The sequence below is a fragment of the Etheostoma spectabile genome, chromosome 7, assembly GCF_008692095.1.
Source record: "Etheostoma spectabile isolate EspeVRDwgs_2016 chromosome 7, UIUC_Espe_1.0, whole genome shotgun sequence".
Classification (NCBI taxonomy): Eukaryota; Metazoa; Chordata; class Actinopteri; order Perciformes; family Percidae; genus Etheostoma; species Etheostoma spectabile.
The window spans coordinates 21,431,531-21,446,819 of NC_045739.1; the positions used below are offsets into that span (position 1 = coordinate 21,431,531).

General features: G+C 40.4%; 1 protein-coding gene across 1 annotated transcript in view; it reads right to left on the minus strand.

Moving 5' to 3' along the window:
• Positions 1–2,368: 2,368 nt before the first annotated feature.
• The window catches only part of lamb2l (laminin, beta 2-like), a 49,544-nt gene continuing 36,623 nt past the window's right edge, over positions 2,369–15,289 (minus strand). The window contains exons 17-35 of the mRNA XM_032521630.1: positions 15,121–15,242; positions 13,178–13,298; positions 11,792–11,984; positions 11,492–11,635; positions 10,281–10,512; positions 10,033–10,196; positions 9,311–9,535; positions 8,765–8,979; positions 8,553–8,649; positions 7,391–7,763; positions 7,094–7,278; positions 6,138–6,385; positions 5,482–5,697; positions 5,232–5,376; positions 4,850–5,057; positions 4,529–4,670; positions 3,783–3,959; positions 3,449–3,614; positions 2,369–3,082 (exon numbers count right to left, since the gene is read on the minus strand). Of these exons, the coding sequence (XP_032377521.1) occupies positions 2,946–3,082; positions 3,449–3,614; positions 3,783–3,959; positions 4,529–4,670; positions 4,850–5,057; positions 5,232–5,376; positions 5,482–5,697; positions 6,138–6,385; positions 7,094–7,278; positions 7,391–7,763; positions 8,553–8,649; positions 8,765–8,979; positions 9,311–9,535; positions 10,033–10,196; positions 10,281–10,512; positions 11,492–11,635; positions 11,792–11,984; positions 13,178–13,298; positions 15,121–15,242 (3,510 nt within the window). The 3' untranslated portion in view covers positions 2,369–2,945. The remainder of the gene's footprint in view (positions 3,083–3,448; positions 3,615–3,782; positions 3,960–4,528; positions 4,671–4,849; positions 5,058–5,231; positions 5,377–5,481; positions 5,698–6,137; positions 6,386–7,093; positions 7,279–7,390; positions 7,764–8,552; positions 8,650–8,764; positions 8,980–9,310; positions 9,536–10,032; positions 10,197–10,280; positions 10,513–11,491; positions 11,636–11,791; positions 11,985–13,177; positions 13,299–15,120; positions 15,243–15,289) is intronic.

Consider the following 15,289-nt stretch of genomic DNA (forward strand, 5'->3'; position numbering starts at 1 on the left):
TCCAACTGACTGGATGGTCGCGTGTAGAGTCCCCGGGTGGGCGGAATAAGGTAGGGGTAAAAATAAAGATAACGATATTTTAATGGTCCTACACAGTTTTGTTTTTGGTTGTATTTCTTAGTTTCATGTGGCACAACAACAGTTTTAACTTGACCACAGTTTAAAAAAAAAAAATTGAAAGTCCATTTAGAGCAAAAATGCACTATCAATCTGCCTAGATTCGCCTATATTAAAGTAAAATATAGAAATGTATTTAATAACATATTTGTATGTGCATGAGCAACAAATTGTTAACAATATGATGTAATATTTCTTTAAAACAAGCTATGTTTATGCAAAAGTGATGAAATGTCACTGGAAACATTCACTAGGTAGCAAATGCTGATTGGTTACTCAGGTGTTATTCACACGCAGATTGCCTATTGTTAGCCACCCTGTTGTGTTCAAATCAAGTTGTTAAACAGCACGTTGTGGTCGTCAGAAAGTTAAAAAACAAGACAATATCTACAACAACTGAAGGTCAATAACAAAAAGTCATGTACTATGCTGTACAATCTTTGTCAATATAGATGAGACTTGTTTTTCTGTGTTTTGGTGAAACTGTTTAACAGTTCTTTGGGTGTTGATCCTTTTTTAGTGGATTTCTACAAACCATTGCTGATTTATATTGAAACACAAAAAATAACTGAAAAAAACTTTCCATAGACTTCAATGTGGAAGTTGCACCACTCCCAGCAAAGTGAAGTGGTTAATATCCCAAACTTGTATTTGGCTTTGTTGAATTATTATTGACAATAATCTGATATCTTACAGGCATGTCTGTGACATGTAAAATAACAGTGATAAACAGTGACGATGTGCAAAGAGATCTTGTCAACTTAAAGTGGCCAAAAACAGAGTTTCAGATTTTTAATTAGAGCATAATTCCTCCGCCATGTTTCCTTCAACAAAGCCAGCGCATGTTTTCCGAACAGCCCCCGGTCTGTGTCTGAGAACAGGAATGCGCGCTCCCTGCTGGACGGATTAGATTCCCTTTGATTGCAACCAATGAGCGAGCCGTGGACGCGCGCAGATCCCAGATCCCCGTGGCTGATGTCTCAAAACATCAGCCTGATCCAACAGGTGCTTGGGACGATCTCCATTAGGACCTACAGCCTTGTAATGAAAACCAGATAAAAATACCTGCATGTTGCTTTTATCTGATGCAGGAAATCTTCCGCAGGGTTTTGACTAAATACACAAGGGCGTAGTGTTGGGTTGGGATTGTAGGCCTATATTAAAAAAGCGACAAATACAGCTAAGAAATTGTTGGGGATAAAAATTCGACTAAATGCCAAAAGGCGACAAATGATGGAAAAAACGGCAAAAACTTTGGAAAATGCTCAAAAAAGGTGACTATAATGTCATAAATTTAAAAAATACATATTGAAAAAGGAGAAAAAAAGATTTAAAAAAGGGGCACAAATTTCATAAAAAGTGACGATAACATTAAAAAAGAACCAACATTTTTGATTATTGGGGGCTAGCAGGTTAGTAATAAAGTAACAATACAATCTATTACATTTTACAAGTGTATTTACTCACATCAGTTATTTCTTTGGGTTCAGCATGTCTGATGTGTACAGGTGGTGTGTTCTCAAGAACAAAGACTGCTGTAAATCTCTGTCATATTACACATTCCCTGTGCGGCTAGAGGACAGCCTCTCTTTGTTAGAGCTCGTGATCCAGTGCCAGAACCCAAAAAAGCAGAGATCTTCAACCACAGGTCTGGGACCCTCTAGGGGGTTCTCAGAGTCAATGCAGGGGGGCCTCCAAAATATTTTTTGTTTTTTGTTTTTTTAAAGTCTTAACTTGAGTCCAACCTATAATGACTGGCCTATAGGTCAGGTAGTCAGCAGCCATCCAGATCCAGTTCACTGTGCCACAAGCATGTTTTAAAATTAAATAATGATTGATAAAATCATGCCAACAATTATTAGGCTATTTTAATAGCTTAGTATTCTATGCTCCATCTCTTTTTCGGTTATGGTGTCCTTAGCTTATCCTATAAGGCTCATAGGACCCTCAATAGAATATATTAGAAGTTACACTAGTGAGTGAGTGTGCCCAACACCCGGATTCTGCAACTGGATCATCTAAATGGTATACGGTTATCATTAGCGTTATTAATTACACCTGTGCTTTCCCCATGTCAAAATGTGTGCTGTTACAGTAAAGATTACTAGGCGGGAGTCTGAAACAGGTAGAGAGCAGAGACAGAGGCTGAAGACAGAGACAATATCCTGCCTTGTTGCTAAGTATACGGCGCCCCCTTGTGACAGTTAATCAAAAAACAGATCTGGTGTATGAAATGTGACACATGATGAAATGAATTTACAGAAACTGTATCCAATTTATTTGTCTCCATCATCACACCTCAGTATGAATTCTGCTTATAAGAATGCTTGCGTATGCATTTATATGTATTGAATCAAGAGTTTCTTTTGTAATAAAAAATAAACATTCATTTCAAAAGTCCAACCTTTCCACTTATTTCTTAATAGGAATGTCATATTGTAAATACCATATTCATGTGGTCAAATTACAGCAAAAACAAAATCTTAAAAGCACTTTTGGTCAAGAAAACACATTTCTGATAACATATACCAATATATTTCTTCTGCTTATTATTCATGAAATCAATTATCATGGTCTATACAATGAATTTTAATAGCTTAAAGACATAAACACCTTATAGGACAATGTTGGTGGTACAGTACATGGACAGAGGAAGGCATTTCTGTGATCTAACACTTGACAGGTAATGTGTAAAACTTGACATGCCAGTGAAAGAATGGAGGTACCAAAGCAGCCTTTTGGTCAAGTTTTTTTTTTTTGTCACAGCATCAGTCATAACTCTGTTCTGGACTACAGCAGCAAACGGTAAACGGGGAACTGTCACATCCTCACACACAGTTGCTGTACTTCTGCACTTGTTCCCGGATGACGTCCCGCACCAAGGTTGCGTTTTCCTTCAGCTCGTCCAGCTCCATGCGCTGCTTCTGCATCCGCTGCTCGTTGCTCTTGAACTTTTTCTCCAGTTCTGCAACCGCAGAGAGTAATTCAGAGGTCAGAGTGGGGAACAACGGGGGAATCTCCAATGCTTCAATAAAGTATCCACAGGAATCATCCAGTTCCAAATCAGCATCACAGATCGGAGCATAAGATAAGGTATACTATATATTATATCAAGGATGGGGGAAATGAATAGATTCCTGTATGTATTGTGATGTTTCTTGCTACGATTTTTAAAATCCATTCATTAAATATTTTCTGTTCATACGTGATGTGCATTCTTTTTGGAAAACAATTTGTATTTTAGAAATGTTTCATGATATAGTGTAGTATTCAACTTTTGTTTCTGTTAAAGAAGGAAAAGAACTGTACGTCAGCAGCTTCATGTACTCACTCTTGAGTTGGTCTATCCCCTTGGTGGCTTGGCTTAAGAGGTCTTCTGCCTCATTCTTGATGTCCTGAGCCTTCTGGTTGATGCTATTCAGACCTCCAGACTCCCCGCCGAGAGAGTCCACCTTCATCTGCAGCTCCTGGTACCGATTCTCCGTGTCGTTGAGACTCTGGGAGAGACGACACAATATTTTGAGATGGGATTTTCCTTTATTTGCAGTAAAGAAATCCTGGTACTGTCCACAACATTTACTTCCTTTCATACATTTTGTGGGACAAACATGACATATCTTTTGAAAATAAAAGCACAACACAACTTCCCGCCCTCACCTACTCACCTGCTCAAGTGAGGATGCGACTTGTGTGGCGTTGTTAGCCAGTGCCATGGCGTCCTTTGCCATTTGTCTGTTCTGCTCCGTCTTGTTCCTCAGAGCTTCCACCTCTCTGGAAAGGTTACTTAAACGCATCATGACATCCATCTGCTTATCCTCCAGCAGCGTTAGCCTCTCATCCACCTAGAAAAGAATGACACATACAATGGTTAAGAATTAAGGGGGGCAAATGGAGAGATGTGGGAGAATGGAGTAGTTTGATTTTGGAAACAAAAAAACGGCCTTTAAAATTAAAGTGTTCTACAGGCAGTAGAGTGGGAGCAGGGAGAGTATGTGAAACAGGATGAAGTTTTAATACACATCATACACTATTTTTAACCCCAAATTGCTTCATCCTCCGCCACGTGCCATACCACACCGGGGCCATCTCAGAAGCTGAGTGTCTTGCCTGCCAGAGCGGCAGATTTTCTTGTCTCTACAAGTACTTTGAAAGAACAACTGTGTGTTTCCATGCACCACTACCATTGAACTCCATGCCTTCTCTTTTCTGGTGTTGTCCCTATAAAAAGGATCTGTGGTGTCTATTCTGTTTTTCCACCTCCAAGATGAATCTCTGGTCGTCCGTGGTGTTGTAGAGGAGACTGGGGGATTGGGGGGGCAAGCATTGATTTGAAAGGTCGCAATTGCTCGCTTGGGTCGCAGCGCCTCTGGAACACAGCACAGTTGGAAAACAGAAGTTAGGTGTGCTGTACCTCAACCGTAGCATTCCTTGTGCTGTTCAGGTTGTTGTTGGCCTCCTTCAGAGCTGCTCTGGCTTTCTCTATGGCCTTCTCAGACATATCCAATGCCTGCTTGGTATTATTGGCTGTATCCTTCACTCCCTCTGCCCGGCTCCTGCACAATGGCACCAGAAATTATTTGTTATTTTTGTGGCTCCCTTTTATTTGACATAATACTTGATCGGGCAGAAGCAGAACCCTGCTCTTTCTGACAGCAAGCAGGATGGTTTCATGGGAAATGGGGTTTTGATATTTAAAACAACAAAACAGAAAAAAAGCAGTGGCTTTACTTACTTGGCATCTTTAGCTTTGTCAAGCAGCTCCTTGGCTATGCTGATGTGCTGCGAGGTTTGGTTGACGATCCCCTCGATGTTGGTGAGGTTGGAAAGGCTGTTCTTTATCTGCATGACCATTTGGTCCAGGGCGGTCTTGTTGACCGGCAGCGTGATCGACAACACCTGCAGAGCCACCTTCTCTATGCTCTCTGGGTCTGCTCCCTCCTCTGGCAGCAAAAGAGAAGAAGGAGCGGAAATAAACACGAGAACAAAACAACACATTCAATACCAGAAAATACATTTTGGCCACAGCAGAAATGCTGCTGCAGTTGAACTAAAGTTACATTTCTAAGCAGACAATTAAAGTCAATACGAATTCACCAGTTGCAACATCAATATACCAGTGAGGAAGTCTCTGATCTTCTTAATGAAATCTTTGAGCTTCTTGTTGTTGTTTTCAAAGTGGTCCTTCTTCTTCTGGGCTTTCTTCAGCGTGTTCATCGCCTGGTTCTTCACATCCTGTGTCAGAGAGGCTATATCCTGGAGCTGGACACAGGAAACCAAGATGTCAACAGATACACTTCACACTTCGTCTCCAGTCATAGCAGATAAGAGGATATACACCATACGCTATATTTATTTAAAAAAGACCTTTTTCGCCACACTCTGCAGCTCCTCTTTGGCAGCGTTCAGACTGTCAGTGGCGTTCCTGGCATGATCCAGTGCTGCTACAGACGTGCTCACTGTCCCATTGCATCCATGTCCTCCACATACACGATTCCCCTGATCGTCGTGGCAACCGGCACCGCCGCATTGGCTGTCTGGGCAACTGCCGTTGACACTGGCATTGCTATGACCACCACATACCTGGAGGGAGCAACAATGCAGTATCACTGACATGAAATGGTTCAATGGAATAAAAAATAAATAAACATACATTCAGAAAAATTTTCAGGTAAATCAAACATTCCAAACCAAGTGGAAACAGCATTGTTTTCCAATATTAAATATAGAATATAATCAATATTAGAATAGAAGAGTATTAATTGTCCAATCAAAATGATGTGTCAGCTGCTGAAAGTAACCAACACGCTTACAAAGTCAGAAGACATAAACCACTAAGTGTGTAAAACATATCTTCTGAAATGTTTTTCATTGATTATCCACAATGGAGAAACAAAACAACAGAACAAGAAGGCTTTTTTGTTTTCTAGAACATCCAGCTCAAGATGAAAACGGAAAATCTAAATTTCAATCTGTTTATTTCATCGTTGAGGATAAGTGAAATGAAGAATGCCACTGCCTGCCTTGTGACTGAGGTGATGGACTTTCTTGTCCAGGTCGTGGGCTTTCTGCTGCAGCTCGCTTAATGATTTGTTCTGAGCAGCCAGAGCTCGGAGGAACTTGACTTTGCTGGCGTCCAGCAGGTCTTCAGTGACAGCGCGGGTTTCTTTGGACTGTTCCACTGGACTGAGAGGACCGGACACTGAAGCGTTGCATTTCTTCTCAGCCTTCACAGATTCCTGATAATTCTTCTTCACTTTCTCAAACTGATCTGCGAGGAGACAGGCGAGGGTATTTATGTAATCATGTATCATACCTAATATTAGAATTTCTTACACAATATTTTGCAGTTGGCTTGGTTGAGATTCTCTAAACATGAATGCATCTTTACAAACTTTTCTTCTTTTTGTTGGAGGCTTTGTATCACATATATTGTAGCTGTTTGCTTATGCTGTGTTTACACATATTGTAGAGCTGTGCTCAAAATATTGATATGGCAATATCAACTCCTTTGCTGATATACGTGTCAATGTGGATGCTACTGTATCAATGGCAGTTTTGAAAAAGACACATCACCTAGGGTGCAGCGCACAATAAAGCCAATAGGTTGCAGCCAAGGCCAATCCACATTAAACAAAACCAAAATCATCTTAAGTTTAAAAAAAATCTAAGGATATTTTATTTGGATTAAAAGTCAACTGTACAACATTGATATTGATGTATTTGGTCAAAAATATTGTGATATTTGACTTTCCCCATAGGGCCCAGCCCTATTTAAAGGATTTTAATTTGTGTGATCCTGTTAAACAGAATAAGAAAGAACAGCTGTTATGTAAATTCTGGGTAGGACATGGTCATTCCTAGAAATCAACATATATCTTGATACATATCGTATTGTGAGGTTGTAGGCCATCCTCAGCCATACTTTACCGTCACACGATATGTTTTCAAGCCTCACTGACTTGACTGAGCTTGCTACCTGCAAATCCGGAGGTGAGGTAGTTATCTAGCAGGCGCTGTTTGTGAGCCACAGTGGCGTTGATGTCTGTCAGCTCTTTCTCTAGGACACTCAATATGCGTCTCAGTGCCTCTTCTTCGTCTGCTGTTGTATTTAGCTCTCGGGTGACGGCCATCAAACGTCCGTCGGTCAGGGCGATCTCAGCCCTGGAACACATAGAGACAGGATATTTTATATAATATCCAGGCACTTGGTGGCAGCTGACAAATCATCCTAACCAACCTCGATGAACATCCACACATTATGTGACATCATCACCTGAGGTCATCAATGCTCTGTCCAATCAGCTGGTGGATCCTGTTGCTGTCCTCCATACCGATTAGATCCTGCACTTCTTTCAACTTCCTCTCCAGCTCTTTGATGCGTGTGTCCCCAACTCCCGGCGTGACCCCGCTCTCCAGGATCTTCTGCGCGGTGTACTGGATGTGTTCCAGGTCCCTTTTGATCTGGCACACCACATCGTCCCACTGATGGAAGCACGGGTGACACTGGACACACTTGGGAAAGTCGCCGGTGAAGCCGCGAGCGCATTCATCACAATGCTTCCCCGCTGCTCCCTCCTTGCACTCGCACGCCCCCGTTGATCGGTCGCACTGGGTCATCTCTGAGCCCTGCGGATGGCAGTTACACTCTGAATGGGAGGAGGGGAGTGAAGAAAGATGGGAGAGAGGACACAGAGAAGAAAACATTATAAATGTGTGCAGGTCCAAAGACTGTAAAATAGAATATAGTCATGTCTTAAAGAAGCAGGTAGAAAGGGTTTAACATTGCAACAGATTATCAAAAACGGGGCTGCCTGCAGCTGATCCAGTCTTGGAGAGGAGACGCGGTACGGGAGCCTTGTAATACATCTATGAACGGAAGTTGATGGCTAGCAGAAACAAAGTTCTTTGAGCAGAAATGGATTAAGAAATGGCAAGTTTAGTTTCAAATTCCTGCTGGAATGTTCTCTCCACAATAATAAATCTATTTGCATGTACTGCGATGTGAACCGAGTTACCACCAGAGTAGTCAGTCTCAAAAAACACTTGAGTATTAAAAACTTGACAAATATCCTTTTTAAAGTACATTTAGAAGCAATAAAAAGGTGTTTTTGTTCCTTTAAATATTTTGGTTGTATTGCATTATTAATGGAAAATGCCAAGGACTGAAGCTGCTGCTGCTGCTGAGTCACATTGGACCGACTGTGTGAGGTAAACGCGGCTCGATAAATTTACAAAGGGAAGCAAACATGTCCCCTTTTAATATGAATTGGATTTTGGCTTGATTGGACATGAAAGAGTGGTAGACTGTTTTACAGCTTCACTAAATGTTACAGCATAATTTATTCTGCAAACAGAGAAGTCACTCATGACTGTTACAAAAATGTGCCCCATAAAGTACAGTTTACCATTTCGGTGTTTGTCACAAGGTGAGTTACCTTGACACTGCAGCCGTGGGTCTCCCCAGTGGAACTGCTCACACTCAGTGCACTGTGTACCTCCAAAGCCTGGACGACACTGGCACTGGCCTGTGAACTGTAGAAGACAGATACAAATATCTAATGAGTAAAAATACAAAATGTATTTTTGTTTCGGTGTCACTTTTGTATTATCCACTCTCAGGCTTTTGGAAACCTTTGTGCTTCCTCACCATGTTGCAGTTAGTTCCAAGTGCGTGTTGTGGGTCGCAGCCACAGTGCTCACAGCCGCTGTCCTGACCGTAGTTCCAGTGGTTAGGAGCACACTGGTCACAGTTATGGCCGGCCACGTTCTGCCTGCAAGGACAGGCTCCCGTCTGCCGGTCACAGTGACATTGTCCATCGCTGCAAGCAGAGTGGATGGTGCCAGCAGTCACACAGGTACAAACTGAGAAGAGGAACATATGCACAGACAAAGAGAAGACAGTAAGGTTCTACTCTGTGTATACAGTATATATATGTTCCACAAGACATACATGTACTGTTTTTAAATACAGTACAAATAACAAAATATAATTTATATCCTTAAACTTCAAGGCAGAGAAACAAGTTTGTGGTACATCACTCACTTGCATTTGAGTAGCTCGTGTCCTAGGTAACAAGGAATTTAATAATACAATGCACTTTGAAAATAAACCAAAGTTGGAGGCAAGATAATTCAAGTTTAGCTAAAACTAAAAACAATGGTCTTCAGATGTACTTCTGCCATCATCACTTACGTCTGCAGTCGTGGGCCAGAGCACTGCCATAGTAACCGTGTTGACAGTGGTCGCAGGACGGACCGTCAGTGTGATACAGACACTTGAGGCATTGGCCAGTCCTGGGGTCACATGAGCCAGGGTCATTGGTGTCGATGTTGCCGTTGCACTCGCACGGGAGGCACTGCCCACCGTATTGCTCTGGGTTGCCATAGTAACCAGGGGCACACTGGTCACAGCGGAGCCCTAGGGAAGAAAAGTGAGAAGATGGCATGATTAAAGTAGAGGGTGAGGTATTCTATAGTTCATTGCAGAATCAGCCACATTTCCATGATTGTGTATCAATCAGACATGTCCTATAGACCATCCAGGTAGAAAACTCCCGTACACACAATTTAAGATAAAATAGAAAAGAAAAAGTAATGTACTTTAAGATTCTTTTCTGGGCATTGTTAGGCCTTTATTCTTTTAAAGATTATTTTTTTGAGCAAACAAGGATGAGGAACAACAGGGATGGTGAACAACTGGATATACTCTCATCTCATTCATCTAAAATGAGATAAATTCACATGTCTACACCTTCACTAAGGTTGAAGACCTAATTGATCTGCTGCACTACAGACTAAAGAAAATGACAAAGTGATTTTTGTGTTGCGACGCCAAAGTGATTCAATCCACAGAAGAGTTAATAGTGATCAACAAATATAGTTAAATGTGCATTTTATTGCAGTGAAATAGCTTACCAGTATAGCCTTGCCTGCAGTTACAGATGATCTGGTTAGAGGTGTGGTCAGCATGACAGGAGTGTGCATTAAAGTGATCTGAGCCGGGGTTACCAGGGCAGGGGCAGGGCCGACAGTGATCCCCTGAACCAAGCACCGGGTTTCCAAAGAACCCATCCGCACAACTGAGAGGAGTGATGGAGACATTTCCCATCAGTCTGATAACCAGGGATGGAGTTAGGTAAAGTATGACACAGAGTGATCCTTACCGTTCACAAAGGTGTCCGGTTGTGTAGTCCCTGCAGTCTCTACACTCCCCGTTGCGGGGGTCACAGATGTCTGCGTGGCCGTTACACTGACAGGGGCTGCAGCTGGGGAAGCCCCACTGGCCTGGTTGGCAGTCTGAGCACTGACGCCCAGTGGCTCCATGCCTACACTGGCACTGGCCTGTAACCGGGTCACATTGGTGGCTCAATGAACCCTCTGAGTGGCAGTCACACACTGGATGGAAGGAGGTATTTAAATAGTTATTCACTGTTTTTCTATTGGCAGACAGAATCAGAAACAAATAGTAAAATAAAGTAATTTAGCAACTCTTTTCTTCTTGGAAACGGTAATGTGTTCAAGTTTATTTCAACATGATTATCACATCAGCACAAAGAAGGATACAGTTGTGCCTATTTCATTAGAGACAAACATCACGGCTCTAACGCTGGGCTCAATGATTCGTGTAAATAATTTGCATCTAACTTGAGACCAATACAAATGTGATTGGATGACCTCGAGAAAATCGCTTTTCCTGCTTTCTCATTTTGTATTGGTATCTAATTTGGCAACATCAGTTAGAATTAGAGAAGAAAAAAAGCAAATTAAATATTTTACCGGAAAAATGCTGTCAATGTTGTGACTATACTACAATACTAATGCTATACCAGTGTTTATGGTATGTTATGTATTTTCATTGTTGAATTTTTTCTTTTGGCATAAAATTAAATGGGGCACTTTGACTTATCTTTGGGTGAAATGGAATATTATTTTTTAAATGATTTTCTGCATTAACAGGGACATATTTCCACAGTATCAGAGACTAAAAATATATTATATTCTATGTATATATTCTATGTCTTATGCGCTCTACCACAGAAATTAAAAGGCTCTACATATATATATAACAAATAACGTTTGCTTATAAAAACATGTCAAACAGGATCTGGTTACTTGTTTTATTGCAGGATAAGAATGTGAATGAGAAACACATTATGTCATGTCGACAAAAACCAAAGAAGTAACCTCATTCACAGACAAGCACAGATTACATCTGTAGGTTTGCCGGTGATACAGTATAATTAACAAGCTTAGATTAAAATAAGTGTGCCAGTCACACAGGCTACTATTTTCTTGATCATTTTCATTTAGCTTTGGTTTGACCCTGTGGGAACAGATGGGGTTGGGTAAGTGTGTTATCATAGAACAGACTCACCAGTGCAGCCATTCGCTCCAAAGCCGTAGGTTCCTGGGGCACACTGGTCACAGCGTCGACCCATCACGTTGGGTTTACAATGACAATCACCTCCCACCTTATGACACTCACCACTGAGGGAGCCCTGAGGGTCACACTGACAGGCTGGATGCAGATGAAAGGCAAGACAGAAAATATCAGCCAGTTATTATTATTTAAAAAGCAACCAAGGATTCAAACTGTCAGTGGGTTTCTTTTTCGAACCCAAATCCTCTAAATCTGTGCTTGTTTTGTGTGTTTTGTGTTTCTGTATCTCCTTACACAGAGCACCATCGTGAATGATGGATGAAATACTACAGATGAGTTTGGAGCACATCTCAGCCAGGGCGGGCATCGGTGTGATCATAAAGGAATCCAGACACATGTAGCGAATCATCTCCTCCCGCCGCTGCTCTGCTTCTGGCTCATTGCCTTGGAAACCAGGAAGCTCAGTGTATTTGGGGATCAGGACCAGCTATAGGGGAAACACACAAAGATAAAAAAAAGGATTATACAATATGTAAATATGCTGGGATTATGAGCCAGGAAAGCCACATAGCCAACTTTCCTACTGCAGAGAAGACTACTTAATTAACAAATAGGTCTTACAGAGATAAAACCACTCAAAGTTGTTTTTGATAGGACATGATCAGAGCTAAAAGATAAATACTGCACTACCAAAATCAGTTTATTGTTTAAAGAAACTTTGTCTTTAAAGGCGTCTTTTATTTTTTTTTACTTAAAAGCTGATCCCCAGCCCAGATAAATGTAACATTTGCATTTGTGTTTTTCCACCACTAGGGGAAACCTCATTGTACATGAAGCCCTAAGCAACATGCACAGGTGCATTAAAATGTTACTTAGGTAAAAGTATGTATCATCAGGAAAATGTACTTAAAGTATTGAATGTAAAATGACTCAATGCAGAAAATGGTCCAACTGCTATACTAGTATGTATCATTTGATTATTATTACTCATAGTATAAAAGCAGGATTGCACTGTTGTAGTTGGTTGAGGTAGAGCTGATTTTGAACTATTTTATATAAGATTGCAACTAATGATCCATTGATTGTTCTGGGAAAATAGCGAGAAATGTTCTCAGAGCCCTTAGTGACACCTTCACAATGTCAAACCAATAGTACAAAATTCTAAATGATGACAAATCAATCAAAATTTCAAATATTAAATGGAAAAACAGAAAATCTTCACATTTGTGAAGATGGAACCTTACATGTTTTTACATGAAAATGACTGGATTACCACTGGATCACTGATTACCAAAATAGTTGCCAATTAATTTTAACTAATCAATTAATCAACTTATCATATCAGCTGCACTTGTACATACTTTTAGGTAGTTTAATGGATAGCAAAACATAATTTTTCATTAGCTCTTTGTATGTTTGGAGTGAAAAAAATCTTAATTTGTACAGTAACGGGTAACTAAAGTCAAATAATTTTAGTTAGTAAAAAATACAATATTTCTCTTTGTAAATTTATAGGAGTAGAAGCAGAAAGTGGCATGAAAACTCAAGTAAAGTACCTCAAATTTGTATTTGAGTACAGCACTTATGTAAATGTACTTAATTACATTCCACCACTGCTGCATCATTCAAACAGACATGGAGGTAGATAATGCGGGTGGGGGGTTGATAGTCTTGGCTCACCGAGTCAATGAGAATGAAAGCAGTGAGATGTCTGTGTGTGACCCCGTGGCGCTGGAACCTGATTGAAACTACATAACGATTACTGGGCTCGAAACAGAATGGCCTGGGCATCTGGATGTATCTGGAAAAAAACACAACATACAAATACACTTCAATACATAAGTCAAAGACAAAGATTTTCATGAAGCTTATGAAGTGACAAGTACTAGATCTGGTGCACTTGTGTGAGGCCGGAAAGGTTGCAGCTGGCTAAGCAAGGTAGTCCACACGTCCCTCCCCCAAGATCCTCAATGTTGGGCATTTTATAGAAAGAAAAAGCGAAAAATCCAATTTGTTGTGCCAAAAGTTAGATGTACAAAGATTTTATTTATTTATTTCTATAAAAGTTTCACATACCGGTTTATGTGTTGTCTATTTTGTCTGTATTGTCAATATTGCATATATTGTCCTTTTATTTCCCTTGCCCAGGGACCAAAAATGTAAATTAGCTGTAAAGCTAACTTTAGTAGAGGGCTTGAATTGTACATGGTAGCAGACAAATAAACTAATAAACTAAACAACAAATGGGAAAAAAGTTCCACAAACACAAGAACTGGACTGATGCCAAGAACTTGACTTAACTATAATATTGTAAACTATAACACAATATAAAAGACAAAAAAAAATCAAATTTCAGTTAAAGAAAGTTTAATTTCAACTGAACAGAAATAATACATTTCAACTCGGTATTTATTGACTATGATGTTTTGGTCGTAGGTTATTTCCTACCTTCATATCTGATTTGTTTGTCTATTTCTAAAAGGAACCACTGTTCACCAGAGGCAACTAGATCAACTAGCTACCTATGTTGGGCTCCCAGTCCTGTGTCTGTGTTTTGGACTCATTTTGCTAATTGGTTTTGGCTGATGGACCAACCACAGAGGAGAACGGAAGGCAAGCTATGGTCCGCTGAGACAGCCAGATCCGGGCAGGGCCTGACCTCTTAGTTCCAGATGAGATCACACTCTAAAAGGCTTTCCAGCAGAGTGAAACTTAACAGTCTTACAGTTAGGCTCTCCCTGTTTTGAGCCTTTATCCTACTTTTTGCTTCCTTAATTTCAATAATATCAATAATATTTAATACTTAATCCAGTCTGATCTGCAGTAATCTGTCTGATGTGTTGATTTGGCAATACTGCAATACGCTTTTCATATCAAAATATCAACTTGAGGTAAATAAGGCACTGAAATGATTTAATGATCTTGCTGTTCAAGAATATATTTAGTCTATTAACAAGCGATTGAAAAACAGAGCAATGTGAGAACAGGGGAAAGTAAATTTGACACAGATAAAAAATCACTACCATGTGCTAATGTGTTCAGAAAGGCCAATGAAAAAAGATTTTCTTTGAAATCTCTCATTCCTGTTAATGGCACATTATTATCTTAATTATCTTTGATCCTTTAGAAATAGGGGGTAAAATAAAGTGACAACATATTCAATAAAACTGCACCAGATGTATGAGGTTGGATATACAATCTCTGTGCCAGACTCCACTGTTCTCTGCTGCTCGTCTTCAACAGTCTTTTTCCCACTCTAAACTTCAGTAAACAAAGCTGCTGCCTTCCTTTCCTATCATTGTAGGGGATTCTTACATTCTTTGCCTTCTTATCAGTAAATCATTATTAAAAAACACTGCAGGGTACAGTGAAATAAGAAGACAAATACAGACTTGATTCATACAGAGCACACTGTATAAGCCAGGGCAGGTTTAAATGATCACAGTTTAATGATGCAATTCTTCCTGAGCGATAAAACAACACAAAGCCTATCAACACCTGGGATGCTTTAACAAAGCCTTTAGTGACTTGAACAAACATGCAAAGTATGTTTGTTAAAGAAGGGCAACAATGGCACACACACACACACACACACACACTTAAATTTATTCAAGTTTTGGTACCTGTTGCGGTGCGGCAGAGTCACTGTATAGAGCTGTTCAGTTGGTAGGAGGTTTCCACACCGGAGACTGGACGGCAGCATTACAGATGTTATACTAACTATAGCCTCCCAGTCCTCTGTTGACTACACACCCACACACACACGCACACACACACACACACACACACACA